Source organism: Bos grunniens, chromosome 16, assembly GCF_055505025.1.
Source record: "Bos grunniens cultivar Pamir isolate PY7600 chromosome 16, Bosgru_T2T1.0, whole genome shotgun sequence".
NCBI classification, from domain to species: domain Eukaryota; kingdom Metazoa; phylum Chordata; class Mammalia; order Artiodactyla; family Bovidae; genus Bos; species Bos grunniens.
Window position 1 is genome coordinate 41,952,312 of NC_141180.1, and position 25,110 is coordinate 41,977,421.

Consider the following 25,110-nt stretch of genomic DNA (forward strand, 5'->3'; position numbering starts at 1 on the left):
GAAACCAGCAAGGCCACCCATCCAGACACCTCTCAGCGAGGGGAGAGTGTCTGAGGAACCTCACCCAGGCTCTGCACTGAGGGCCTCCGAACACATTGCTGCCACCACAGTCCCAAGATGCCAGCGGTCCAGCTGCTACTGCTGGCCTGTCTGCTAGGGGGTGTGGGGGCCAGGACAGCCCAGTTCCAGAAGGCCAACGACCGGAGTGGCCGATGCCAGTACACCTTCAGCGTGGCTAGCCCCAGTGAGTCCAGCTGCCCTGAGCAGGGCCAGGCCATGTTGGCCATCCAGGATCTGCAGAGAGACAGCAGCGAACAACGCGCGACCCTGGAGTCCACCAAGGCCCGCCTCAGCTCCCTGGAGGCCCTCCTCCACCGCCTGACCTCAGGCCAGCCCGCTGGGCCCTTGGAGACCCAGCAGGGGCTGCAGAGGGAGCTGGAAGCCCTGAGAAGAGAGCGAGAACAGCTGGAAACCCAAACCCAGGAGCTGGAGTCAGCCTACAGCAACCTCGTCCGTGACAAGTCGGCTCTGGAGGAGGAGAAGAGGCGGCTGCAGGCGGAGAACGAGGATCTGGCCAGGAGGCTGGAAAGCAGCAGCCAGGAGGTAGCAAGCCTGAGGAGGGGCCAGTGTCCACAGGCCCACAGCAGCTCTCAGGACGTGCCATCAGGCTCCAGGGAAGGTAAAGACGTGGGGTGAAGGTGACAGGATTCATGGTGATCTGTTGTAGGTGGCCCAGGCCTATCCTTCCCACCCTGTTCTTTCTCCCGGAGACCACACACACAGCATGAGGCAGACAAATGAAGGAGGGCAAAGCAACCACTTGCACATATTCCTAGTACATTAACTCCTGAAAATTCTGTCAAGGTTACTGGTTCTGAGTTCTTGTACTCACCCATGACAGTTTTCACCATTCACAGCAAAATGAGAAATGGAAGGACCAGATGAGATGCCTATATATACAATCAGTAGGAAGTTGCCAACTCTCCTTTTAGAAAACTATCCTTTTGTGAATCTTTGTTCAGAGGTTGTTGATTCTTGCCTTTTGTTGTTAACATGTCCTCTATTTATGAAATGATTATAGGTGATAGGGGTTTTTTTTATGTCCTTCCTTAGCCAAATAAAGAGGCAGCAACCCTTTTGTGTGTTCCCTCACTATGTTGTTTTGGAGGTTTTCCTGCTCTCTGGGTAATCTGATAGGGATTGACTTAAATCTGTAGATTGCTTTGGGTGGTATTGCGATTTTAACAGGATTGATGCTGGAAGTTTTCCTGCTCTTGATTCAGTCTGAGAACCTCTGCCTTTAAGTCACTTTGAGGTGGCTTTTGCTGCCTCAGATGCTGTTCTGTTCATCCTGCCCGTGCCAGAAGGTGAGTCCCTGAGTGTCTGGGCTGGGGGTGGGGGCACTCTTCGAGCAGCTGGGAAGACAGTATCGTTGTCACTTTTTGTGAAATTGTGCTCCCAAATATTTGCTGTTTAATAAGTTTTCCAGTCATGAGGAAATAAACAAGCAAATCCAGTTATGGGACAACTACCCCAGAGTCTTCAAAGATGTTGATATCAAGAAAGAAAAAAAGGGAGGTGGGGGACCTTGTTTTCAATTAAAGGGGACCATAGAGATGTAGTGACCAAGTGCAGTGCGTGACCCTGGAGTGGCTCCTGCATCCAGGGGCACAAAGCTGCAGAGAAAAGGTTTGGGATCCTTGAAGAAATTTGAATATAGACTGCTTGTTAGATTACGTTATTGGGTTAATGTTCAGTTTCTTGGATGAGAGATGGTAGTGTGGTTATGAAGAATAGCCCTGTTCTAAGGAGATACATACTCAAGTACTGAAGGGTGAGGTGTCAGAAAGTCTACAGTTTACTTTAAAATAGTCTGACAAAGATTATGAATATATAAAGAGAGAAAGAAAAAGAATACAAATTAACAAAGTCTGAACAGTTGGTAAATCTAAGTGAACAGCACATGGGGATTTATTGTATTAATGCTATTCTTTCAACTTTTCTAAAGGTTTGAAAATATTCAAAATAAGATGATGGGAAACTTTTCTAAAGAGAGGCAGGTGTGAGATCAGAAAACCCAAGAGCTGATGCCTGGGTATGACCTCAGGCAAGTCATCTAGTCTCTGCATCTTGATTTCTCACCTGTAACATGGCAATGAAAATTCCTACGATGAATAAAGATTTCTGTGGGGTTCAAGTGAAATGACTCTAAGATATAAAGTATTTTTAAAAATTTTATATTGCTAGAGTTGGAAGATATTCAGTTTAAAATTTTCTTTTTAAAAATGTATATTTATTTGGCTGCTTTGGGTCTTGTTTGCAGTGCACAGGATCTTTAGTTGTGGCATATGGGATCTAGTTCCCTGACCAGGGATCAAACCCAGACACCCTGCACTGGGAGCATGGAGTCTTAGCCAGTGGACCATCAAGGACGTCCCCTAAATTTTACAGTGAAGGAAAGTAAGATGCCAAGGGACCCCAGGTGGAAGAGCTGATCAGTGACAGAGCTAAGATTTGTTGAACTTAAGTCTTTGAGCGCTAATGAAAGAATCATTATTAATACAAGTGTTAATGAGGCATTATGTATTTCAGACTGTTTACTGAATGAAAAGCAGTGTGCGTTTATGAAAATGAGGCAACTTTTTTTTATTGTCTTGTGGTCATTTAACAAATCTTTGGAAATTTATTCTATGTGTTTTCTGATTTTATATTTCTTTTTGTCCTTTCCAGCTGCTCTACTTTTGAAATAAAGACAACAGCCTATTAGAGTGAAGTCCAGACTTGGAAGCTCTTTTCTAGCAGTGGGATTTTCCTGAGCAGGATATTACATTAGTACAAGAATGTAGAGCTGGAAAGGGGGCCTTGAGAGCATCTGGCATCTCTGGCTCATTTGGGCAGACCTGGAAACTGAGGCCCACAGAGGTTACTCAGTGCTCCCCAGTTGCCAGTCCACTGCTGGCAGAGCTGGGACTAGAATTCAGCTCTACCTAGAGGTTCAGTGGCTCCTAGGACCCTGGTGGGACCTCTAGTTTGTAGAACCTAAACATGAAAGACAAAAGGGTTACATTGAAGTGACGAGGAAAGGCATGCTTGGAACAAAAGATGTGCTTCTGAGAGTAAAGGGCTTGGGTGCTGGGCCTCAGGTGTGGGTGTACATATGCAGGGGAGGCAATACCTGGGGAATGGAGGCTGGGCGGTGAGAGCTTACTGAGTGAGCAGAGGAAAGGACTAAGAAGGGGGACATTTTCTTACTCCACCTGTAATTCAAATTGTCACCACTACTTTATTGGGTAATTGTTGCTGCTGCTAAGTCGCTTCAGTCGTGTCTGACTCTGTGCAACCCCATAGATGGCAGCCCACAAGGCTCCCCCGTCCCTGGGATTCTCCAGGCAAGAACACTGGAGTGGGTTGCCATTTCCTTCTCCAATGCATTAAAGTGAAAAGTGAAAGTGAAGTCGCTCAGTCATGTCTGACTCTTAGCGACCCCATGGACTACAGCCCACCAGGTTCCTTCATCCATGGGACTTTCCAGGCAAGAGTACTGGAGTAGGGTGCCATTGCCATAGGGAAAAAAGTCTCTATAGAATTACGAAAGACACTTGCTTTTGCACGTGTGTGTGTGTGTGTGTGTGTGTGAGTTGAAATAAAATACACATATAAAGTGTTGTATTAATAGTTTTGTAGTGAGATGTCTGGAGGGACTTCCCAAGTCGTCCGGTAGTTGAGACTCCCTGCTTCCTACTTCAGGGGGCACGGGTTCGATCCCTGGTCGGGAAATTAGATCCCACATGCCTCACAGCCCAGCCCAAAAGTTAAAAAAGAAATGTCTGGAAATCTTTTAAATAACCCCTAAATAGAAAACACAGATTACCAGAGAAAAATTAGAGTTGCTTGTAGAGTCACAAGAGAAGCCCCACTTCCCCCTTTATTTCTCCTCTGCTTTGGACTGGTCATCTCAGAGAACAGAATCCAGCATGTGGGCTTGTGGCAGCATTTGTATGACCACATCCCAGGGAGGAGAATCAGGGATGGGGGGAATGTGACAGGGAAGGAAAGAGAACCAACAAGGGGTGGCGGTGAGGGGCATTCTCCAGTGGGTCCCCATGGTGGGCAGCAAAGGCTTGACCCCACAAGACTTCTGAGGAGTGGAATGCAGCAGAGGAAGGGAGCACTCCTCCCTGGATCCTGTGCTCTGTTGGCCAAGGATCATCCCATGGGATGTATTGCACTTCCCTGATCCACAGATGGGGGCACCAAGCTGGTTCTTGCAGAGCCTGCCAGGCTCCTCTGTCCATGGAATTCTCCAGGCAAGAACACTGGAGTGGGGTGCCATGCCCTCCTTCAGGGGATCTTCCCGACCCAGGGATCGAACCCGGATCTCCTGCACTGCAGGATGCAGAGAATGACCTGCAACTGGAGGTCAAGTGGAAAGCACGCACTGAGGTGTCTGGCACACAGTGACCAGCCAGGGGATGGACTCTAACTACGAAGGGCTTCTTTTGCCTGAGTTCCACCGTGGTTTAAAAATGTCACTTACAGATCAAAACGTCAACACGTATGTATCGTTTCTGTAACACGCATTGATTCCAGAGACAATAGGTGTTGGAGCAGCACTCAGGATAGTAGTCTGCTAGCAAATCTTCAGTTTCCTGGAGTATTCATGACAGCCTGTAACTTCGTCAGCACCCTTCTTTTTTTTCATCTTCTTCATGTATATAATACTGACCTAACTTTTTAGGCAGATAGAAAATAGCTACATTAATCATTATAATGTCATTTGCATATAGATATATATGTTATGGAGAAGGCAATGGCACCCCAGGAGGGCCGCAGTCCATGGGGTCGCACAGAGTCGGACATGACTGAAGCGACTTAGCAGCAGCAGCAGCATATATGTTATGCGACCTTATGTACCTTATATATATATATTGCCTCTGTGTATGTGTGTGCATGTGTGTGTGTGTGCATGGTATGCAAGCAAGTTAATCAGCTCAGGTTAAGCTCTCTAGCATGTGTCCATCAAGCAGCGGTGAAAGAGTCAGGACAGAGCATGAAGAAAATATTTCCAAAATTTTGTAACCGATATGAACTTTTCAACCATAGAAAGACTGGATTTTCAAAGAAACAACTCCCTAAAACTTTTTAGCTGTCCGATACAATATAGTTCTTAATCTTTTCAAAACCTCTTTTTGTTTCCCCCCACACATATTCAGAATGAAATTTGAGTGATTCTAAAACATTCCAGAGAAACTTTAGCTTTCTGTTACATTTTTTATTGAAGACCATTTCATTTTCAGTTTGAGCTAAAACTTCTGAGGGTCAAAGAGTTTGAGGAACTTGTCCAAAGTCACACAGCTGGTACATGGCTGGACTGAATTAGGAAAGTATGACTTCTGGCCTTGCCAGGCCCCTTCACACAACAGCTCCCCTGCCTTTTGGGCTCTGTATCCTCTCCCACAGGCTTCAGTTCTCATGCCCGCTCTGCTCTGGGAATAGGACCATTGCCAGGTGCTGCTGGCTGACACAGCCACGCAGCAGCCAGCAGGCTTGCAAGCCAGCCATCCCACCTGCCAAATGAGAACTGGCCTTGCAGTCATTCTGGAAGCGATTCCCTGATATTATGTTTTATTGTGATTCTTGTTTATTCCAAAGAAAGCCATGAGGCGTGGTTCCTGCAAAAAGTGATTAAAGGGGATGGATGCAGGGGAAGGCAGGGAGAAAGGCCCCTGGTCAGAGCCCTGAGGGCCTTGGTGGGACCAGGAAAGGAACTGGGAACCAGTTAGGCACGGGTAGGGGGAGAAGAGTTGATGGCAAGATAGCTCTTTGGGTGCACCGTCTGGGAGCTGTGCGTGTGTGAGTCACCCACTGGAATCTGAGTCAGCTCCAGGAGTGGGTCACCGCCCCAAAGAGCTAAGCAGCATCTTCCAGGCTCTTGTAGAGCTTCTGGTAGCAGTCTGGGTTCATACTGGAGTCAGAAACCACATAGCAGACTAAGTCAGGAATGCTTCACATGAAGAATAACTGATGAAGGAGGACCAACTATGAGATAAAGTAAACTCTGCATGGCACCCTAGGTCTGAGTGAGGGGAACCAGAGGGAGCACAGACTTGGAATGGTCCCGGCTTCATGGAGGAAGGCGGTTTCAACCCATGAGACAGCAGAGAGGCTGGCCGGTTAGCCTGAGCTGGAGCTGGTATGGCCACCTCTTGAGTCTGAACCAGGCTGCAGGCATCTGCAGAACCAGCGTGGGGGCTTGCAGAGGTCCATAGAGTAGGGGGGGTCCCTGTGCAGGGACTCGGGGTGCCATGTAGCGAGGGCTGTGGAAGGGTTATGGCCAATCTGAGGTGGCAAGGTCACAGAGGAACCAGGTCCTGGACTCGTGCCTAGGCAGGGCTCCACCAGGTGTCCTCACACTGGTGCCCACCAGCCCAGCCCCTGCAGGAGACCCACCTGCTTCCCCTGCAGTGTCCCTGCAGCACCCTCTACTGAGAAAGCTCAGCATTGTGCTCACTTTAGAAGAGAAATACCTTGTGTTTTAGAGAGCATCCATGAAAGGGTGTGTCATCTATGCATTCAGCACTGACAGGCAATACATTTGTAACTGACACTCAACCCCACCATAGGGTGGAAAGGTTCACAGCTGCCATGACCATGATAGATATGGGTTCAAGTCCCAGTCCCACCACTTACCAGCTGTGTGATCTTGGGCAAGTAACTTAACCTCTCTGAGCCTGTTTCCTCTTCTGCAAAGTGAGGATCATAAGGTTCCCTTTTAGGACTGCTATGTGGAATAGAAGAGCCTAGCATGGTACCTGGCTCATAGGAAGCACTGAGAAAGTGGCCATAGTTAATTAGGTGCAGACTGCAGTTCTAAAGCCTTACTCTATTTCTCTAAAACTTGTGAAGGCAACAGATCACATAAATAATGTATATAAAACTGCTTTGAAATGTGGAAGGAGCCATAAATACCTCTTAATCATCTCTTTTCACAAATAAACTGTTTTTCAGTATTTCAGTGCCAGTACTTTAGCTGGCTTCAAGGAAGTTACCTGGGGAAATGCCTGTAACTTTGGGTTCCTCCCCCTTCACATTTCTTTATTCCCTGTGGCTAAAGATGAGGTTTTTCTTTTTTATTTCTCTCTCTCTCTTTTTTGGCTGAACTACACAGCTTGCAGAATCTTAGTTCCTCAACCAGGGATTGAACCTGAGTCCCCCTGCATTGAAAGCACAGAGTCTTAACCACTGGACCACCAGGAAAGCCCCCCATTTTTCTTAACTTTCTTCTCACCGAATGGCAGGTATATGCCTCTACTTTTCTCACTATACATCTTTTTTTTCAGTAAAATTTCTCACTGAATTATATGACCATCCTAGTTACATTCAGAGAGTGAAATAATTTGTATCAGATGCACAGAGGAAGAAGCTGGGTGCAGGGGAGGGCGGGTCACAGTGACCCTCGATGGATGGCAACTTTGAGTCATGGAGCGGACAAGCAGGGAGCTAGAGAGAAGCAAGGGAACTCTCTAGCTTTGCACAGATGCCACTGTGATGATATTTCTTGCTCACCTGAAACCTCATCTCCACAGCTCTGCAGACAGGAAGGCAATTCAGGGAACCGAATTAATGTCCCAAGACTCCCCAGGAACCATTTGGATTGAATGTTTCTGAATCCCAAAATGAACCCATGTTACTTCTCGGCCAAGAGGACTTGCCAGACTGAATTCCTCTGGGAATTCTGAAGGGAACCAGGGAACCAACTGTACCCCTTTTCTCTATATCTAGCCTTGCACGTCTGGAGAAGGAAATAGCAACCCACTCCAGTATTTTTACCTGGAGAATCCCAGGGACAGCGGAGCCTAGTGGGCTGCCGTCTATGGGGGTCTCACAGAGTCGGACACACCTGAAGCGACTTAGCAGCAGCAGCAGCCTCGCACCTCACAGGTGCTCCAGAGGGGCTGGCTGACGGGATGGATCAACAGCTTGCCAAGGCTGCAGACAATGAAGACCTTCCACACCCCTAAGGGTACTCCCAGTTAACCCTGGAGTTTGGGTGCATAACCAGGATGACCTCAGTTGGTTACACATTTTGATTTAGAGCTTTTAACCCCTCAGGCAGCCCAGTCTAGGAACATCCCCGGGTGTGAGGATGGTGCCCCCCAACCCCCACCCCCAGGGCAGTCACACTCTCCAGGAGGCCAGCTGAACAGCTGCACTAAAGGCAGGGTGGAGACTGTGTTGGGATCAGGGATTGGGGATCAGGATGGGTCAGGGCTCGCTGTGCTGCTGGGCCACACAAAAATACCACCACCAGCACCCTGGCCCAGCCCAAGCCTCAGGGCTTCTTTCCCTGCCTCCTTCCAGGGAGAAACATTTCTAGTATTGTAGTTCACTGAAGCTAAACTCCATGGACTATAGCCCACAAAACTCCTCTGTCCATGGGATTCTCCAGGCAAGAACACTGGAGTAGGTTTTCATTTCCTTTTCCAGGGGATCTTTCCAACCCAGGTATCGAACTTGGGTCACCTGCATTGAGGGCAGATTCTTTACCATCAGAGCCACCAGGGAAGCGCTTCACTGAAGCTAAATACCAGCAACCATGAGAGGGAGCCTGGATTTCAGACATGAGAAAATGTGAAAGAATGTGTGGCTTAAGATTACTGAAATGTGGGCACATCCAGGAGGGTTGATTTCCATTACCTGAGAGGTCAATTTAAAAGGGTTAAGCTAACAAGTGATGAAAGACAGAGAATGTCTTCCTGACTTTCTGGGCTGTAGCCTCAGGCATTGCACTGACCACCCTCCTCTACCGTCCTGCACACCTGGGAACGCTGGGCTGGGAGCCAGGTCAGACTGCCTGAGATGGTCGGCAAGAGAAAAGGCCGATGATTGGAGCATATCTTTTTTATTCCAATACTTTGACATCTTGGCCTTGCCGCTACAGAAGGGACTGCCCCTCACAGGGTAGTATTCCTAAAGATAGTAAATGACTCAACTGGAAGCACATTTTTCATATTCATACCAACCAATCCAGAGCCCATAACCTACTCTCTCTTCCTTTGAACTCACACTCGGGGCCACTATTCCTCCACCCTGATCAATGGGGGCCAGGTACCAGACACCTGTGGACAGCTCCCACACTTCAAAACCTTTCAGAAATTATCCAAAGTAACCAATCCTAAACCTGCTTATCCTGCCTCACTCATTCCTTCTCCTGGAAATCACAGTAAGTGCTCGCCCATGTTCCCCCTCCCTCCTGACCAATCCTGGTGCTACCCTGGGAGGTCACCCTTTGGTGACCTGTGGTACTCCCTTTGGAGTGGTGTACCCCCTCCTCTAGAGATCAGTGAGTATAACAACTATCTTTTCAATGGCAATGTCTCTTGATCTGTTGGCCTCACCATTGCTATTGTTTAGTCTGAGTCATGGACTGTAACTGACCCCATGGACTGTAATCTGCCAGGCTCCTCTGTCCATGGGATTTCCCAGGCAAGAATACTGCAGTGAGTTGCCATTTCCTTCTCCAGGGAATCTTCCCAACCCAAGGATTGAACTCACTTCTCTGGTATTGCAGGTGGATTCTTTACCACTGAGCCACCCGGGAAGCCTGTTGGCCTCACCATACCTGAATGACAATCCATCTTACATTTTAAAACAGCTGCTCCTGTTATATTCAAGGGCTGCTATATGCCATAATGCTAATCAAAGTAATAATAGCAGTAACTTAATATCTAACCAATGTCATCCACACCTCTCCCCTTCTCCATGGTTCAAACCCTCCACCAAATTCCTATAGGAATCCTTCCTTGTCCACAACTAGCTTTGGAAAGGGATCTGACAGAATATTGCAGCTGAGTATGTAAAGCTTAACATGTTACTTCTTACAGACACATTGGTATTATGACAAGGGAAAAAAAAAAAGTCTTGCAGGGAATTTGTTCATTGTTGAATTTCAGGCATCCCAGTTGATGCTAAGGATCTTCCCAATATCCCAGCATCAGACCTCACCTACTCATAAATCAGACCTTCTAGTGGGAACCATTTTAACTGTGTACAAGCTTACTTTATTTTGAATACTATACTCTGTGCTAGGCATGTTTCTATCCAATTTATTATTTGTGAGCTTTCTATTATGGGCTTCCTAGGAGGTACAGGGAATAAGGGTTCAATCCTGAGTCAGGAAGATTCCCTGGAGAAGGAAATGGCAACCCACTGCAGTATTCCTCTCTGGAAAATCCCATGGACAGAAGAACCTGGTGGGCTACAGTCCATGGGGTCACAAGAAGTCGGACATGACTTAGTGACTGAGTACACATGCACAAGTTTTTTATTATGGAATTTTTCAAACATTCACAAAAGTAGAGAGAATAACACAAACCCTAACATACCGATCACTTGGCTGTGACAGCTGTCAGCACAGCCCAGTCTTGTTTCATTGTCCTTCCCCTTCCACAACCCCACTTATTATCTTAGAACAAATCTCAAACATGGTCATATCTTTGAAACCCTATTTAAATCCCATCCTCAATATAGTCTAGCCTTAGACCTTCTTCCTCATGGTATAATCTTGCCTCTTTCTTTTAATATAGTTGCTAAATGGAATTTGGAGAACGTGCTCTTTCTTTTAATATAGTTGCTAAATGGAATTTGGAGAACGTGGACTTCCAGGAACTGAAGTCAGAGTTAACAGAGGTTCCTGCTTCCCAAATCTTGAAGGAGAGCCCATCTGGTCATCCCAGGAATGAAGAAGGAGGCACTGGTATGGAGTGAAGTTTCTCCTCTTCTGTACCCACATGGTCTAGTTCTGTGCTCAAAGTTGGTCAGTTCACTATGCGGGAGGCAGGTGGACAAGTAACCTCCCTGGGAGCAGAGGCAGGAAAGAAGAAAAAGAACAGAATCCCTTTTCTGCTCCCTTTCCAGGGTACACTGGCAGGGAGTCGGTCTTTCCTGGCAAAGCTCTGTATTTTGTCACTTACACTTACCATGGAGACTGCACTGCCCCAGGGGAAGATGAGAGATGTATCCATTTTTCCCACTTGGTTGTCATATAGAATGGATTGCATCTGAAAAATGACATTTTTCAAGTAGATCCTTAATATCTTTATCTTGGGGCCAGACAGACACCATGTACCATCCCAGCATATTATTAACTAAAGGTATCTTTCTTTAATTTTGGGTACTAAGGAAAAGTAGCATTGCCCCTCTCCAAGGTGTTCCCTGAAAGCCTGACTTTAAGATGATGAAGACCGTGTCTTTTAGAAACAGGGACTATCCGTAATATCGACAGTTATTGCTAGCACAGAGAGGCATGTAGGAGGATGGGGAGTTTTAAAATATTCAAAATAAGATTCTTTGAGATATGGGCAACACAGAGCTTCCACTTTCTCTAAGGAGATTGAGATATCCATTATAATACAGAGATGTGATTCAAATAGTTCTCAACCATCTCTTCATTTTAAAAATCATATTCAGATTTTATTGTATTAAAATAAAGGCTGAAGTATGTGGTCCATTGGGAAAGGGCTTGAAAAACTTTGTTTTATTGAGATTATTGTAATGACTTGATTTTAATCTCACTGTTTAAAATAATGAAATAAACCAGACATAAAAATCATAAACAGTAATATAATGAACACCATGAGAACTTGCCCAGGTTTAGAAAAATATACAAATATAGTGTGAAAAGCTCTGTGCAGCCTTTATCTTTACAACCAATACCAAGTTGAAGTATTTATTCAAAACAATCCATGTATAAGTGGACTCATATAATTCAAACCTGTGTTGTTCAAAGGTCAGATGTACTTGAATTCATATTACATGGTGATCAAATAATATTTCCTGGGCATTTACTCCATACCAAGCACTTAACATGTATAATTACATGTAAAACTTACAACCCTATTACCCAAAACTACTCTTATCTCCCTTCACAAAGGAGAATACTGAATCTTAGAGAGTAAAGTAACTTACTGAAAGTCACACAAGTGGCAGGTGGCAAAGTCCAGGGTTTTTTTTTTTTTTTTTGGTTGCTTTGTTTTTTGGCGTTTTATTTACTAGGGTTGGGGCTTCCCTAGTAGCTCAGATGGTAAAGAATCTGCCTGCAGTGCAGGAGACCTGGGTTTGATCCCTGGGTCAGGAAGATCCCCTGGAGGAGGGAATGGCAACCCACTCCAGTATTCTTGCCTGAAGAATTCCATGGACAGAGGACCCTGGTAGGCTACAGCCCATGGGGTTGCAGAGAGTCAGACAAGACTGAGCGACTAACAATTTCACTAAGACTTTACTAGTGTTAGCTTTTAATGTCATTCACTAGCCAGGATAAAGTTTGAGGAGAACTTTTGAGGACACTTTGGAGTATTGTGGAAAATGATTTTTCATAATCTGAAACCACCCATTTGTGCTTCTCTGGACTGGCAAATAGAGGCCTGGGGTAGGGGGGTCGTGTGTCTTAGTTTCCTCAACAACTGAATTTTTATAATACCTGAAAATTGAGGGGGCTTCCCTAGTGGCTCAGACAGTAAAGAATCTGCCTGCAATGCAGGAGATGTGGGTTCGATTCCTGGAGATCCCCAGGAAGATCCCCTGGAGAAGGAAATGGCAACCCACTCCAGTAGGCTTGCCTCGAGAATCCCTTGGACAGAGGAGCCTGGCGGGCTACAGTCCATGGGGCCACAGAGTTGGACACGACTGAACCACTGACACACACACACACACAGAGGGGAAAAAAAGCTTAGGTTTAAACCTGGACCGTTTGCCTCTGGGGTTCTCACTTCTGCGAGCTCTGCCATGCTCCACATCCTGGAACGATGGTGAACACAGTTTTTGTTTTGTTTTCGTTCACCAGGATGCGGAGAACTCGTTTGGGTAGGAGAACCCATCACTCTGAGAACAGCCGAAACAATCACCGGCAAGTACGGAGTGTGGATGAGAGACCCCCAGGCCGCCTTCCCCTATACCGGGGAGACCACCTGGAGAATCGACACCGTGGGCACAGACATCCGCCAGGTGTTTGAGTACGACCACATCAGGCAGTTCATGCAGGGCTACCCGTCCAAGGTGCACGTGCTGCCCAGGCCGCTGGAGAGCACGGGCGCCGTGGTCTACCGGGGCAGCCTCTACTTCCAGGCGGCCGAGTCCAGGACAGTGCTCCGGTACGACCTGCGCACCGAGACGCTGAAGGCGGAGAAGGAGATCCCCGGAGCCGGCTACCACGGGCAGTTCCCCTATTCCTGGGGCGGCTACACCGACATCGACCTGGCCGTGGACGAGATAGGCCTCTGGGTCATCTACAGCACCGAGGCGGCCAAAGGCGCCATCGTCCTCTCCAAGCTGAACCCCGAGACACTGGAGCTCGAACAGACTTGGGAGACCAACATCCGTAAGCAGTCCGTCGCCAACGCCTTCATCATCTGTGGCACCTTGTACACGGTCAGCAGCTACTCCTTGCCCGACGCCACTGTCAACTTCGCCTATGACACAGGCACCGGGAGCAGCAAGGCCCTGACCGTCCCGTTCAAGAACCGCTACAAGTACAGCAGCATGGTCGACTACAACCCCCTGGAGAGGAAGCTCTTTGCCTGGGACAACTTCAACATGGTCTCCTATGACATCAAGCTCTCCCGGCTGTGAAAAGCTGCCAAGCTGTCAGAAAAGGCAGAAGGAGATAATGTTCAGGGCTCTTGAAGGGAGAGCCCGTCAGCCAAGCCCCACACAGCTTTCCTCTGCTCTCCAAGCTTGCATTAACCCAGAAGAATGTGCATGGTCACCGGGTCCGACTGGGCAGGAAGAGCCGTCTGGGGATTGAGACGATTCCATGTTATAATAGATATTCTTTCCCTCTGTCTGCTCTTAAATGGATATTTAGCCAAAATAGTGTAAGTTTTCTGGTGATTTGAGGCAAAAGCTATAATGTGTAGGGGGTTTCTTCATGAAAAGCACAAGACTTTTGATAAATGGGCCTCACTAGCTAAAGAATGTATGTTTGGAGAGGAGGGTGGGAAAAACAGGTTGCCCCACAGGGAACCCAGAGCCAGCACCTGCCCTTGCATGTTGCTTGGTTACCATGAGCTACAATAACAAGCAGCGCTTCTAAAGGAAAAGGGATGGTTCTTGTGGCAGCATGAACATGCATAAGATGTGTCTACTATAGTTGGCTTCTAATGCTTCAGGTGGATCCAGTTGTGTATGACAGAATCTTTGCCCCATGAAATAAAATAATCTTACACAATGTTCTCCTTGAACTTTGTGTGATAGTTTGTAGAAGAGAAGAGTACAGATTCTAACCATCAGATAACTCCTTTGGGTTGGGAGCAGTGATTGCAGGATGCTAAAGTTATGTTTTGTGTGTGTGTGTGTGTGTGTGTGTGTGTAACTTAAAGGTTTGTGCCTGGTTTTGAGGTCTTGCCCATGATGACCCCAGGCAAACTGCGGAGTTCATTCCTTCCCACCCCCATCTCCTTTTGCTTTTGGTCCTTCTCAAACAATCTTTCCAGCTTTTCTCCAACTTACCCTCTTTCACCCTAGCTGTATTTTGGTTTTTATTTGCTGTCATGGGTATAACTTTCAAAAGCCAAGACCTCAGGTGAGCAGACCTAAGGAATTCAGTGACTTCTTTACCTAAATTTAATTCTCTTTTTAAAGGTCTGTCTCCACAGACATCACAATATGAGGTACTGGGGGCTAAGACTTTAACATATGAATAGGTGGGAAAGACCATTGAACCCATATCAACTGTGTATTACCACTCTACTCCACTGGTAGCAAACTCTTGAAGACTAGAAAATCCAGAAGTCAGTGCATGAACTCATTCACTTCTAAGCACCTTTTAGCTGGCAAGTGTTGAATAAAAAGTGGAAGGTGAGGAGACACCTTTGGTGGTGAGTAAGTGGTCACAGCACACGCACAGGTGAGGCAAACCCTGCTAGCACAGCCCTGTCCACGTTTCTTTCCTTCCACGAGCTACTGCTTCCAGCTTTGGGATGGAAGACGAGAGTGAAGAAAGGAGAAACAGAAAGGAGAAGGAAGCTCTTAGCTTAGCTTCCAGGGCATTAGATACTCCTCCACTGTGGACTGTTCCTTCTGGGGTTGTGTTTGTTTTGCTAGTTCCTCTTTTTAGTCTGTATTAGTCAGGGTTCTCCAAAGACATAGAACCAATAGGAGATATATAGGTATAAGTATAAATGTAACACCAGGTCTTCCCTGGTGGCTCAGAGGTTAAAGCATCTGCCTGCAATGCGGGAGACCTGGGTTTGATCCCTGGGTTGGGAAGATCCCCTGGACAAGGAAATGGCAACCCACTCCAGTTATGCCTGGAGAATCCCATGGACAGAGGAGCCTGGTGAGCTACAGTCCATGGGATCGCAAAGAGTTGGACACGACTAAGTGACTTCACTCACTCACTCACTCATAAATGTAAAAAACAGAGATTTATTATGAGGAATTGGCTCATGCAATTGTAGAGAAGTCCCACGGTCCGCCACTTGCAAGCTGGAGACCCAGAAAAGTTGGTGGTATAATTCAGTCCGAGTTCAAAAACCTGGAAATTAGGGGAACTAATGGGATAAGTCCCAGAGCAGTTGCAGAAGACCAATGGGAGGCCAGCAGGGAGCAAAACGGGTGAATTCCTCCTTCCTCCACCTTTTTGTCCTTTTCAGGCCCTAAATGGATTGTAAATGCTCACCCTCCCTGGGAAAGGAGATTTACTTTAGTGAATCCACTAATTCAAATGCTAATCTCATCCAGAAACACCCACTCACAAACATACTCAGAAAGGTTTAATTTGGCCACCCCCTGGTCCAGTCAAGTTACATGAAATTGACCATCATGAAGTCCCAACCTCCCCAGGGCTTACTTTAGGGTTTATCTACTCATTCCTCTGGTGATCTTACCCAGCACCATGGTTTTAAATGCCACCTCTATGATGATAATCCTTTAAATTTATATCCTCAGCCCAGACTGCCCCTGAAATCAAGATTCATGTATTAATAATTTAATAACTAATTATTAATCTTTAATTAACACATGAATCTGGATTTCAGGAGCAGTCTGGGCTGAGGATATGAATTTGAAGAATCTACCTGCAATGCAGGAGACCCAGGCTCAATCCCTGGGTTGGGAAGATCCCCAGGGGAAGGAAATAGAAACTCACTCCAGTATTCTTGCCTGGAAAATTCCATGGACAGAGGAGCCTAGTGGGCTACAGTGCATGGAATCACAAAAAGTAGGATATGACTGAGTGATTAGCACACACTCAAACCACCATATTTAAAATTGCAACTCACCTGGTGCTTCCCCTGCCACTTCTATTATGACTCTTATTATTTTTAAATTTTTAATTGGAGAATAATTGCTTTACAATGTTGTGTTGGTTTCTGCCATACAACAATGCGAATCAGCCAGAGGTATACATATATCCAGGAACCTCTCTCCCTCCCCACCCCATCCCACCCCTCCAGGTTGCACAGGGTGCTGGGTCTCACTTCCTGTGTTATACAGCAGCTTCCCACTAGCTAGCTATTTTACACGTGGTAGTGTTTATGTTTCAATGCTACTCTCTAAATTCACCCCACCCTCTTCTTCCTCCACTGTGTCCACAAGTCTGTTTTCTATGTCTGCATGTCTATTCCTACCCTGCAAATAGGTTCATCAGCACTATTTTTTTAGATTCCATATATATGCTTTAATATGTGATGTTTGCTTTTCTCTTGTTGACTTACTTCACTCTATATAACAGGCTCTGGTTCATCCACCTCACTAGAACAGACTCAATTTTTTTCCTTTTTATGGCTGAGGGACATTCCATTGAGTATATGTACCACAACTTCTCTACCCATTCATCCATCAGTGAACATCGAAGTTGCTTCCAGGTTCTGGTGATTATAAATAGTGCTGCAATCAACACTGGGATACATGCATTTTTTGAATTATGAGTGTCTCAGAGTATATGCCCAGTAGTAATTGCCCTTATTATTTTTAAATGTCTAGAGATCTCTTCAAGAAAATCAGAGATACCAAGGAACATTTCATGCAAAGATGGGCTCGATAAAGGACAGAAATGGTATGGACCTAACAGAAGCAGAAGATATTAAGAAGAGATGGCAAGAATACACAGAAGAATTGCACAAAAAGATCTTCATGACCCAGATAATCACGATGGTGTGATCACTGACCTACAGCCAGACATCCTGGAATGTGAAGTCAAGTGGGCCTTAGAAAGCATCACTAAGAACAAAGCTAGTGGAGGTGATGGAATTCCAGTTGAGCTATTTCAAATCCTGAAAGATGATGCTGTGAAAGTGCTGCACTCAATATGCCAGCAAATTTGGAAAACTCAGCAGTGGCCACAGGACTGGAAAAGGTCAGTTTTCATTCCAATCCCAAAGAAAGGCAATGCCAAAGAATGCTCAAACTACCGCACAATTGCACTCATCTCACATGCTAGTAGAGTAATACTCAAAATTCTCCAAGCCAGGCTTCAGCAATATGTGAACCGTGAACTTCCTGATGTTCAAGCTGGTTTTAGAAAAGGCAGAGGAACCAGAGATCAAATTGCCAACATCCACTGGATCATTGAAAAAGCAAGAGAGTTCCAGAAAAGCATCTATTTCTGCTTAATTGACTATGCCAAAGCCTTTGTGTGGATCACAATAAACTGTGGACAATTCTGAAAGAGATGGGAATACCAGACCACCTGATCTGCCTCTTGAGAAATTTGTATCCAGGTCAGGAAGCAACAGTTAGAACTGGACATGGAACAACAGACTGGTTCCAAATAGGAAACGGAGTACGTCAAGGCTGTATATTGTCACCCTGTTTATTTAACTTATATGCAGAGTACATCATGAGAAACACTGGGCTGGAAGAAACACAAGCTGGAATCAAGATTGCTGGGAGAAATATCAATAACCTCAGATATGCAGATGACACCACCCTTACGGCAGAAAGTGAAGAGGAACTAAAAAGCCTCTTGATGAAAGTGAAAGTGGAGAGTGAAAAAGTTGGCTTAAAGCTGAACATTCAGAAAACGAAGATCATGGCATCCAGTCCCATCACTTCATGGGAAATAGATGGGGAAACAGTGGAAACAATGTCAGACTTTATTTTTCTGGGCTCCAAAATCACTACAGATGGTGACTGCAGCCATGAAATTAAAAGACGCTTACTCCTTGGAAGTAAAGTTATGGCCAACATAGATAGCATATTGAAAAGCAGAGACATTACTTTGCCAACAAAGGTTCATCTAGTCAAGGCTATGGTTTTTCCAGTAGTCATGTATGGATGTGAGAGTTGGACTGTGAAGAAGGCTGAGCGCCGAAGAATTGATGCTTTTGAGCTGTGGTGTTGGAGAAGACTCTTGAGAGTCCCTTGGACTGCAAGGAGATCCGACCAGTCCATTCTGAAGGAGATCAGCCCTGGTATTTCTTTGGAAGGAATGATGCTAAAGCTGAAACTCCAGTACTTTGGCCACCTCATGTGAAGAGTTGACTCATTGGAAAAGACTCTGATGCTGGGAGGGATTGGGGGCAGGAGGAGAAGGGGACGACAGGGATGAGATGGCTGGATGGCATCACTGACCCAATGGATGTGAATTTGAGTGAACTCTGGGAGTTGGTGATGGACAGGGAGGCCTGGAGTGCTGCAATTCATGGGGTTGCAAAGAGTCAGACACGACTGAGCGCCTGAACTGAACTGAGAGCAGGGCTCAGCTCAGATAGTAGGTGCTTGATATTTTTTGAACAAAGAAACAAACAGAAAAAAATATCCTGGAACTTGCTCAGAATAAACTGGAAATAAAGCTGCCACAAAGGGTACCCCTTCCCAACATTTCCCCTCCTTGATTCTACTCTTAACTGGTTGTATGACCTTAGGCAAGTCACTTAATCCTTGTTCCAGAGCCAACAGAACTTTCTGTAATGGTAGTCATGCTATCTTAACACCCAATATGGTAGCCACCAGTCACATGAAGCTATTGAATGCCTAAAATATGACTAGTCCAAGGAACGGAATTTTATATTTTATGTAATTTTGATGAATTTAAGTAGCCACGTGTGGCTAGAGGCTACCCTATTGGAGTGTCTAAGTGTCTTCTCTCATCTGACTGAGGATGAGGTGATGTGTGTTGAGTCCCCCAGCTGGCAAGGACGGGTGCTCCAGGCATGCTCCCCCCACCCCACGCTGCTGCAGCGGACACAAGGGGAGGAAGCTGACTTCCACATCAATAGCAGAGCCCTCTGACTAGGTGGGGAGGGGGACATGGGCACACTTACAAGGGTGGACTTGGAGAGAGAACACCCACAGGGGCTCTATAAAGAAGTGAATGCAATAAAAGATGACCTCGTTGGGGCCCAGGGCAGTTTTCCCCAAAATGTGCCTCAATAGCATATGGATTATCTTGAATTAAAGTTACTTAAGGGGCCAGAGCAAGAGGAATACTCTGACCCTCCTTTCTGTCTGACCCTAAAAGCAGGAAATAAACCTCTCCTGTAAAAGGACATCCTTATTGTCAGAGAGAGAATTCAAGCTGAGAAGCCTATATAAACAAATCTTGGTGTTTTTTTAAATTTACTACTCGGAACCCAAACTCTGTTTAGATTCTTTAATTGAGCACCCAAAACCTAAATTTATTTGTCCTATCCACTCCTCACAAATGTATTGTTTCTTGGTCTAAAAAGTATAAAAACTTCCTGCTTTGGTCCCATTTCCATGACAACTTCACACGCATGAATCAAAATTTGTTTTTCTTTTCCTGTTCATCTGTCTGGCATTAATTTTATTATTAATCCAGTCACCAAAACTCAAGAGGGATAGAGGAGGAAAATAGCACCTGAGGACATTTCTCAGATGTGGACTTGGATGATCACCTCTTTGATGCTTTCAGATTCTTCACAAGAGCCCTTGGGAGTCCTTAGAGGTGCTTTAGGGTGTCTTGAGCATGGGATCTGAGCAGAATTCTTCTCCTCCCTAACTAGGTCACTTTGCACTTGGCTGCTTTTCCAGTTAAGTATCTTCTGTTAGAGTTTGAAGTTCACTTAAACCTCTGAGAAGAAAAATTTGAAAATGTTGTCCATAAATGTGAAATACAGCCCAGTCCCAGCCCAGAAGACAGGACGCAGCTACAAAAGAACATAAAACTACTGTGCCCCAGGCTGAGCTTTGAAAACCCAAACCCCTCAGAGTTCTCTGGAACTCAGATCTTTAAATTCACAGAGGCCTGGACTTTTCACTCATCCAGATTTATTAACAAACATTGGAGGCCTGGTCACTTTTTTTTTTTAATTCAAATACAACTGACTACCATAACTGTTCTCTAGCACAACAAAAATTGACTACTGAATATGAACATCATTTGGCTTGAGACCAAAGATTAAGTGCACGAGGAAGGGTAAACAGTGTTCAATGGTGGTTGAAGAAAACTGGGAAAGAAAGAATAAAGATTTGCCAAGACATTCTTCAAAACCAACCCCAATGACTTCGCAGAAACAGTTTTCTGGAGTTTTCTGTCAAAGTCCAGTTCAAAATGACGGATGTTTTAGGTGCTTAGGAAGTCTTCAGCTGGAGAGGGAGGTGGGGCTGGGGGTACTTTGGGGCTAGCTGCACTCGGGAGGGCTTGTCTGGATTCCACATCTGAGGGTATTTCCCCAGCGTCATCACTTTGCTTGGTAAATCTTTCTTCTCTGGGAGGAAAGGCACACTGAATGTCATTTAAATAAAACCGGGATTTTTAAAAAGAAGGAAAAAAGAACACCCAGGTCCCAGCCCCTAAAGAGAACATTCAGCATTTTAGATGACATCCTGCCTTACCTAAAATGACATACTCTCTATTTACACTTTGCATGTCATTTCTTCTCAAAGAGAATTGAACCATCTCCTCTGGTCCCACGGAACCAACGTAGCTGGGGTTCACCTCTACCAGCCAGCTCTCTGTAGTTTCTCTAGGGTAGGCTCTCTCTCTCAAGATTTTATTTGCATCTGGCTACCTGAGTTTGGTCCCTGGGTTGGGAAGATCCCCTGGAGGAGGACATGGCAACCCACTCCAGTATTCTTGCCTGGAGAATTCCATGGACAGAGGAGCCTGGCGGGCTACAGTCCACGAGATCTCAAAGAGTCGGACACGACTGAATGACTTCCACTTTCATTCTCTGGCCAGTTCAGCCTAGGCTCACTTCAGCTCTCCTTTATGCCCAGGCCTCACTCCACCCTGTATACACCCCTTCCCTGCCCCACACCCAGTCTGCTGGGTTCTCCTCCCCTTCTGCTAGAATGCACCATGCATCTCCGTTCTACTCAGGGCTTGGCAAACCCTGCCTTCAAGGGAATAGCCAGTCAAGTGATTCAAGATTCAGATTTAACAGTTCTGTACCTGCTATGGTTTAGGACTTGGAAATTAACTAGAAACTAACTACATTTAGATTCTCAGTGGCAGCTCACTCCTACTAGTTTTTTTTTGCTGAGGAAGCTGAGACAGGTGATTCACTCAGGTCATGTGGCCAGTATAAGACAGAACTGGAATCCAAACTCAGATCTCTCTTGACCACAAGCTCAGTGCTGCATCTCCTAGTCAGAGCTGATCCCTAATGTTGCTGAGGGGGTGTGGGGTAATGGGGGAGGGGGTAACAGGGAAGGAAGCCAGGAGAGGCCCCAGAACTGTGAAACCTCTTTATTCTTGAGTGGATGTTAACGTACAGTGACCACAACCCCCTGGAGACAATGCCCACTCTCACAGTCTAATCAGTCAGGTCAAATTTGCCATGTAACCCCATCAGTAAAATGTAACACCTCCATGATAGGGGGTATTGCTCAGTCGTGTCTGACTCTTCGTGACCCCATGGACCATAGCCCACCAGGCTCCTCTGTCCATGGGATTTCCCAGGCAAGAATACTAGAGTGGGTTGCCATTTCCTTCTTCAGGGGATCTTCCCAACCCAGAGATTGAACCTGCATCTCCTGCTTGGCAGGTGGATTCCTTACCACTGTACCATCTGAGAAGCCCTTAACACTTCCATATCTATGATAACTAAGAAATTGTATATGATTTTTAAAATCAATTCACTAAAATCTTACATTCCAATAAACACTGAAGTCAAGAAACACTGTGAACAAACTGGATGGAGATCCCTATTTCAAATTTTTTACTTTTGGCCAATTTTTTCAGGTTTTATAAAATCACCATTTTAAAGCTCATACTATATCCAAAGAACTCAAAAGTGTCAGCCCTGCTGATTGTTGTTTACCCATATTTGAATTATTAGAATTATTTCAACCCAGGTTTCTTGGCAGAAATTTATGTTAGGCCACTTGTCTCTACTGAGGGTTACATTCATTGAGACTAGATGCTATAACTTTAAAATCACAGAAACACCCAAATTGCAACATGCTAGCATGTGCTGCAAGTGAGTGAAGCAGGCCAATAGCGCTGGACTTCCTCCAGCTTTTTATCTCCCATCCTTCCATGGGGATAGTCCCAGAATCTACACATGACCTCCTGACACACAGCGAAGGTACAGCATCAAGTCAAGTCAAACATTAACTTCAAAAGAGCTCAGTTTTCATAGAAATTGGAGTCCTAATGTTTTTGTTATAAACCTTTATATATGAGATGTCTTGGGCATCCTACTGGATCTGGGGATTTCAGACCAGAGAGGAGACAGAACAGCCTACTGTGGATATTGTAGGCTTGCCAGATTTAGCAAAGTAAAATGTAGGTTGTCCAAGTAAATTTCAAATAAACAACTAACATTTTTTACTGTATTTATGTGTGTGCTCAGTTGTGTCCAACTCTTTGTGACCCCATGGACTGTAGCCCACCAGGCTTCTCCGTCCGCGAGATTTCCCAGGCAAGAATACTGGAGTGGGTTGCCATTTCCTCCTCCAGGGGATCTTTCTAACCCAGGAATCAAACCTGTGTCTCCTCCATTGGCAGGAGGATTCTTTACCACTGAGTCACCTGGGAGTTCTCTTTTACTGTAAATATATCACAAATCACACAGATTAAGTTAGACCCAAAAAACTCCTTCTGTTGTTCACCTAAAATTCAAATTTAACTAGGCATCCTGTATTTTATCCACTGACCATACCATCCAGGGAAGGTTGTCAGATGGTGGACTTTTTGAGAACTCCAACATGCAGCTCAGGCAGCTAGCTACTTCAAGGCAGGCAAACTCTCTTCTGTGGGCCAGACAACCTGCTGAGGTCTCTCCTATCTAAGGGCGTGCTAGGCCAGTCCTGAGCATCAGGCATAGAGTGGCGAAGGAGACAAATAGTTCTTGCCTTACAGGGAGCTGACCATCTACTTGGGAGAGAGAAAGAGCTTCTTGGCATCCATGCTGTCCCCAAATCTTGCAGCAACATACATTTTTATATTGGGAGGGCACATCAAAACTTCAAAGTTGTTGTCAAAGTGATCCTCACCCCTCAGTCAAGAGCCACTGATCTGAAGTCAATCCCAGTACCCTTATCATTGTCTACTGAAGGACCACGTGACACAGGTCTGCTTCCCACTGTGGGTGACAAAGTGTTTTCTCATCCATAAATTCTGCCCTGCTGCAATAGATGGATGCCTTTACATAAACCTGAATCTAGAGGCAGTCCTTGGCCTTTGGCGTGCATCAGCATGTGTGCCCCATCCCAGCCCCCACCACAGATCCCAGGAGTACCTCCTGGTCATGGTGATCCTGCGCCTCATCACCTCGGAGGCCAGGTCTCTGTAGGGGAGGTTAATGCTGTAGCCCGTGGAGCCTTTCCCAGCCATGGCTTTGCACTCAGAGGGTTGAGATTCACTGACACCTGTGAATCTAAAACAAAAGCACCAGCAAACCTGCTTCAGGGATCAAAACAGCTGTGTCTGGGTCCAGCATGGCAGGGTTTGCAGAGGACTCTCCCTGCCTGTTTTCTCAGTGGGTTCCTCCACAGCCCACCCCTCTCCCACTCCCTGCCCCACCCCTGTCCTGAGGCAGCCATCTTCTCATTTCAATGCCTGCCCTGGGGAAGAGCCAGGCCTCCCCACAATTAGATACAGCCGGTATTATTACCCCAACCTGGTGATATGGAAACCGAGGGCAGCTATGGCTCCCCCAAGGGAACAGCTGAGGAAACAGAGGCCCAGAGAGGTAAACTGTCTTTCCCGGGGTTGCACAGCTGGGCCCTGTCCTGGCTGCTTCCCCTGTAGCGAGCACCACTCCCTCACAGCCCTTCCTTCACAGGGCTGTTTGGCATCACTGAGGCACACAGAGCCCTCTTCCTGGAACACTTCTAAAGAACAGGAAGAGGGGGCTTCTCTGGGACTCAGTGGCAAAGAATCCGCCTGCCAATGCAGGAGACACGGGTTTGATCCCTGATCCGGGAACATCCCACATACCACGGAGCAACTAAGTTTGTGCACCACAGCTACTGAAGCCGTCGAACCCTAGAGGCGGTGCCCCGCAACGAGAGAAGCCACTGCAACGAGCAGCCCACTCAGCGACGAAGGCCCAGCACAGCCGGAAAAACAGGGGACACGGGGTTGACAAGGCTACTTGTTCAAAGGCACTGGAGGCTTGATATTGAGAAGAGAAGCAGCAGCAGTGGGAGCTCTTAACAGTCAGACATTGTGGGATATCCTTTTACAGTATCTCATTTGATAACCACAGTAACTGCAATGTAAGTTATTATGATCCCTACTGAAGAGCTTGATGAGGAAACAGCAACAGAGCAGTTAGGCAGCTTCCCCCAGGGCACAGAGCTACAGTCCGAACCTCAGGTCAGTCTGGCTTCAAAGACGCCACTGCAGAGCCCGGCGACTCTCCAGTTCTGCCTCGGTGCCAAGTCATTTCCAAAGGAATAAGAAGTGAATCTCCATTCCTGGACACCCGGTCACACTCTTGAGGTGACATGGCTGTTCTCAGAAGAGGAGTTGCAAGGGCCTGAACTCACCAGCCTGACGTTCCGTCTGCAAAAGTCTGTTCTCAGGAGGAAGCCCAAGAGACTCACCTTTGATGTCAGATCAGCTTAGGATATGACCCCTTCCACACCTCAGCTCGTGGTCTTTAAAGAAACACCCTTATTCTGCACAGACTGTTCATCCATCAGTTACTCCACAGCCTCCATGAAGGAAAAGGCCCAAACCAGCTCACTGCTGCC

General features: G+C 46.2%; 1 protein-coding gene and 1 long non-coding RNA gene across 6 annotated transcripts; one reads left to right on the forward strand and one right to left on the reverse strand.

Moving 5' to 3' along the window:
- Window positions 1-14,224, forward strand: MYOC (myocilin). Of its 5 annotated transcripts, none has more exons than XM_086344721.1 (4): window positions 1-679; window positions 7,169-7,298; window positions 10,631-10,756; window positions 12,842-14,224. In XM_086344721.1, the coding sequence occupies exons 2-4, from the start codon at window positions 7,292-7,294 to the stop codon at window positions 13,624-13,626; spliced, it is 918 nt and encodes a 305-aa protein (XP_086200847.1). In that variant the 5' UTR covers window positions 1-679; window positions 7,169-7,291; the 3' UTR covers window positions 13,627-14,224. The 5 variants fall into 5 exon arrangements, with proteins under 5 accessions (XP_086200847.1, XP_086200846.1, XP_086200844.1 ...); XM_086344723.1 differs by lacking the exon at window positions 1-679 and adding an exon at window positions 1,038-1,367; XM_086344720.1 differs by lacking the exon at window positions 7,169-7,298 and having other exon boundaries at window positions 10,587-10,756.
- On the reverse strand, window positions 10,299-25,110 carry LOC147356700 (uncharacterized). Its single transcript, XR_015143489.1, has 3 exons — window positions 24,961-25,110; window positions 10,980-11,060; window positions 10,299-10,857 (listed from the first exon to the last, which is right to left on the reverse strand). It is a non-coding gene; the product is annotated as an uncharacterized LOC147356700 (long non-coding RNA).